The 4,762-nt window shown below is 59.0% G+C and overlaps 1 protein-coding gene across 1 annotated transcript; it reads left to right on the forward strand.

The window, feature by feature from the left end:
* Window positions 1–839: 839 nt before the first annotated feature.
* Window positions 840–4,667, forward strand: PTSG_01198 (uncharacterized protein; the record flags this gene model as incomplete). Its single annotated transcript, XM_004997113.1, has 2 exons — window positions 840–4,115; window positions 4,605–4,667. 2 exons carry the CDS (start codon window positions 840–842, stop codon window positions 4,665–4,667), a joined length of 3,339 nt encoding a protein of 1,112 aa, XP_004997170.1.
* Between the last annotated feature and the right edge of the window lie 95 nt (window positions 4,668–4,762).

Consider the following 4,762-nt stretch of genomic DNA (forward strand, 5'->3'; position numbering starts at 1 on the left):
TTTCTTGTTTCCTCTTATTCATGTGACCTATGACGACGGTGGTTATCTGGTTATATAATGGCTTTTCCGCATGCTTTGACTGCTGATGGTGTGTGTTCTGATTGTTTTTTTGCTATTTTTTGCATCTGATCTGCGTCGACTGTGTGAGTTCCCTTCATATTCATTACATGTTACTTGATCTGCTCAGTTATCTAGTATTGGCGTATTTCGCTTCGATTTGCTATTCTTAGTTCTGTACGGTTACCTACATATGCGCCTTTCCCTCATCATCTGCCCTATTCTTCTTTGCCCAACCTCAGCATCGTCACTCGATGTCTTTAGTCTATGTTGCTTACTAGCAGTATAGGTGTGTCAATCCGTTTCTTTTTTGCTTCTTCTTATTTAGTGCGTTATTAACATTTGTGGTAGTTTAGGTTTGGTTTTTGTGCGACGTAGAGTGCTGATAAGAGGTAGAGTTCGGGAGAGAGGTAGAGGCAGACACACATACTCATAGAGACATATCCACAGCCACACACACACACACAGAGCAAACACACACACACAGAGCAAACACACACACACACACACACACACACACACACACACACACACACACACACACACACACACAGAGCAAACACACCAATGCCGACGCTGCCACCGCAGACAAGAACGCTCTTGCCACGAAGCGAAGCGAGGGATTGCTGGCGAGAGGGCTGCATCTGCAGCACAGCCACCGCGGCAACAGCCACCAACACCCCCACCACAACCCGAAAGGACACCATCGTCACCGCTGTTGTTGTTTGCAGTGAACGGCTGTGACATGTGATTAATTGACCATCGAATCCAAAACAACGACGATGGACATGAAGCGAGGCGCGAGCAGTGGCTCTGTCGGCAAAGCTGGTGGTGGCGGTGGCGATGGTGGCAATGGTGGCGACGATGGGCAGCAGCCACGGAAGCGGCCACACGTCGTCTCGTCGTCGTCGTCGTCATCATCATCGTCACCCTTGCCGCCCCCGCCCAGCATCAAGGCAGGTACGTCAACAGCTGCGAGCATCGCAAGCGGCGGCGCAGATCAGCACCCACAGAAGCGTCACCTACAACAACATCAACAGCAGCAACAGCAGAAGCCTGCCACCTTCAAGCGGCGACCTCGAAGGAAGGCGCCGTCGGCAACAGCTGTAGCAGGGACCAAGCGAGGCAGTACACCAAGCAGTACAAGGGCGAGCACCAACCCATCCCCAACACCACAACAGCCAACACCCAGCGCTATCTCAGCACAGGCGCCTCCTCTGCAACACCCCATGCCAATGATGTCTGCACCGCCACCTGCGCGTCGCCGACCGCCGAGCGTGTACGATGTCGACCCCGCGGGGCCAGGCTACCGATCGACACCCGTAGCATTGTCCTCGTCTTCGTCATCCATGAGAGCTGAACAGGGACAGCAGGCTTCCAACCCCATGCCTCTCCCAATGCCTCGCCAGATAATGCAGCCCCAGGCACGGCCACCGCCAGCATCAATCCTCCCCACGCCAAACGCAAGCCACGCGAACGCTCGTGTGCCTGCGGGGCTCGAGCAGCAGGAAGCGCCTGTGGTCGATCCGTCAACCTCCGCGGCGTTTGCAACCAGACCCATTGTTTCACAGCAGCGCACGCAGCTCCGCGTCCTGACAACCAGCGACACGCAGGACAACGAGTTCAAGCGCATGAAGGTTGACGCGCTGCTGAGTCTCCTGGACGCGGAAGGGATCCAGGAGCATGTCACGCCGTTGCTGTGTGCACTGCGCCTTGCCTGCCGCACAGCACTCACGCCAGCGCAGGCGACGTCAGTCCTGCAACTCGTCGTGCGCCTCAGCAGCACCTCGTGCGACGCCGACACAATGTGCTTGCTCCTGGCCACGGCGAAACAGGTGCTGGCACATTCGTCGCAAAGCGCCCTGCCACGCACCATCATCAACAGCATCGGCACGTTGGCCCTGAACACACATGACCAGCCGCTTCCCTCAGTCCGCCGGCGTGCACTCAGCCTCCTTCCCTTCTGCTACGCGGCCGCTTCACACGGCCACCAGCAACGCCATGCGCCGGACACAAGCGAGACTCCCCACCGCCGTCCCAGCAATGCGCAGCAAGCACATGAGCGAGCCACAGCATCAATAGGCGCCGCTGCTGCCACTGCTGGTGGTGGTGATGGTGGTGGTGGTGGTGGTGGTGGTTGTGGTGGTGGTGGTGATCAACGACATGGAGGCATCGACACCGTCAATGGTGACAGCGTTGGTGGCGGGTCTGTTGGTGGCAGTGGTGATGGGACGGCGGCACCACAGGCACAACACACAGCCTCGACATCGCCACTTTCACCACCGACAACAGCAACATCAGCGACAGAGGCAGCAGGGCAGCTGACCCCGCGGTGTGTGACTGACGCCATCACGCTTCGATTACAAGACGAGGACCCGCGCGTGAGGAGCGATGCCCTGATTGCTCTGCGACAGCTGCTTGTACATGGGCTGCCGCCTGCGCCACACCACTGGCCGCTCCTGAAGGCGCTGCTTGGCGACAAGCGCACCACGATTCGCCAGCACTGCCTGGAGTGCCTGGCCGTGTTTCTGCCGCGGTACCAGGAATGCCTCGCTGCCGCCACACGACAGCAAGAACAGCAGCAGGGCAGTAGTGGTGGTGGTGGCAATGCGGGCGGTGATGAGCAGCACCTCGACACTGATGATGCGGTAGTGGGGCATGCAGGCAATTCATCACCCGCTACAACCAATGCCAACAAGCCCAGCAACACGCACAACAGCAGCAATAACGGTGCCAGCGATACCAGCAACAGCGACACCACCAATGGTGCGAATGGTGGCGCAACATCCCAACCAGCATCAGCACCAGCACCACCAGAGGCATCGGCAGCAGGAGCAGCTGATGCGATTGTGAACGACGCGTTTGTGTCGCTGTGCGACCTGGCAACAGACATCTCCTCAGCGGTGCGAGCGGCCACGTTCCGCGCACTCTCGCACCTCCGCGGGGTGTCGCCGGAGCACGTGTTGCAGACGCTGGACAAGAAGCTCATGTCACACCTGCGCACACGTAAGAGCGCACACGAGGCGCTGAAGGAGAAGCATGGCACGACAAAGCGGGCTGTGGAGCAAGCGCTGAGTCAGCAGCCACCGCAGGGAGACATTGACGTGCACGACATCAGCATCATGTCTGCGGGCGCGTGTGGCGCATTCATCCACGGGCTGGAGGACGAGATACACGAGGTGCGACTGGCCACACTCGAGACGATCCGCGTGCTGGCGCTCAATTACAAACCGCTCGCCCTCAAGTCGCTGGACTTTCTTGTGGACATGTTCAACGACGACATTGATCGCGTGCGCGTGTGTGCGCTGCGCGTGATGACAGACCTGAGCGCGTTCTTCACGCTGCAGGAGGAGCAGGTTGACATGATGCTGGGCATTCTGGATGACGGCAATGCCACTGTGCGGCACAGCGCCCATCGCCTCTTTGGCGCATCGCGCGTTGTCAACCACAACTGCTTGCACGTCATCGTCGCCAGCATGCTGGCTGCGCTCGCGCGGTATCCTGAGGACCACATCTCCATCTTCCACTGCTTGCGACGCCTCGGTGCGTCCCACCCCACGTTCACGGCGTTCCTGTGCCCGACGCTGCTTGGGTTCAGCCCCCACGTCCTCAGCGCAGCCGCCGGCGTTGAGGACAGGGCATACGTTGCGCTGTTGTGTCTGGTGTGTGGGGCATCTGCCTCGCAACCGCGCCTGCTTCGTCTCCTCCCGTCGAATGTCATTGACCACTGGCAGCAGCTTGCTGTGACGCTTCCACAGCTCTTCTCTGCTTCACAGACCCAGCCACGGCCAACAAAGCGTCAGCGTAATGGTAGCGACCGTGGCAGTGGAGGTGATGGAAGTGGTGGGAATGTGCTGCTGGAGAACAAGGCTGCGTTGCGAGCGGCGCTGACGCATTTGCAAGCGGGGCAGTATGCGCGGGGATTGAAATGCCTGCATGCAATGCAGTCGCGCTTGCATGGGGTGTGTTCCGGCAGTGCCCTGGCAACGGCAGACGCCCGCGTGTTACTTCTCTACCACTACATCACCATTCTCTCCGCCACATTTCGAACTCACCAGGTATACTGTGTGCGCGCGGTGTGCATGCGCGCGCGCGCGTGCGTGTGCGTGTGCGTGTGCGTGTGCGTGTGCGTGTGCGTGTGCGTGTGCGTGTGCGTGTGCGTGTGCGTGTGCGTGTGCGTGTGCGTGTGCGTGTGCGTGCGTGTGCGTGTGCGTGTGCGTGTGCGTGTGCGTGTGCGTGTGCGTGTGCGTGTGCGTGTGCGTGTGCGTGTGCGTGTGCGTGCGTGTGCGTGTGTGTGTGTGTGTATGTGTGAGCGAAAACGGAAGAGAGCTGGTCACGGGTCGTGCGATGTATGCTACAACCGAGCGCCCAGTATCCTCTCCCCGCTTGTGCGACGCGCTGCTCTCAACCTTATTTTTCTCTCACTCCATCGTCATCACCGTCATCTTCACCATCATGACCAACACCACCGCTACCCACCAGCGAACCTTAGCGGTGCGACAGGGGCGGGCGCACGTACTGAGCAGCATTGCGTTTCTCTACTGCAGCATTCGCTGCCGTGTTGCGTCGTGGCACAAATGGCTCCAGTCCTTGTTCGCTTTTGCAATTAAGCACTTGCAGCCACAAATGTGCGTGTATGCGTGTGTATGTGCGTGTGAATGCAATTCTTCTTTCATTGACGAAGATCGGGCTATTCCCCCCCCCC

Source organism: Salpingoeca rosetta (assembly GCF_000188695.1).
Source record: "Salpingoeca rosetta unplaced genomic scaffold supercont1.4, whole genome shotgun sequence".
Classification (NCBI taxonomy): Eukaryota; class Choanoflagellata; order Craspedida; family Salpingoecidae; genus Salpingoeca; species Salpingoeca rosetta.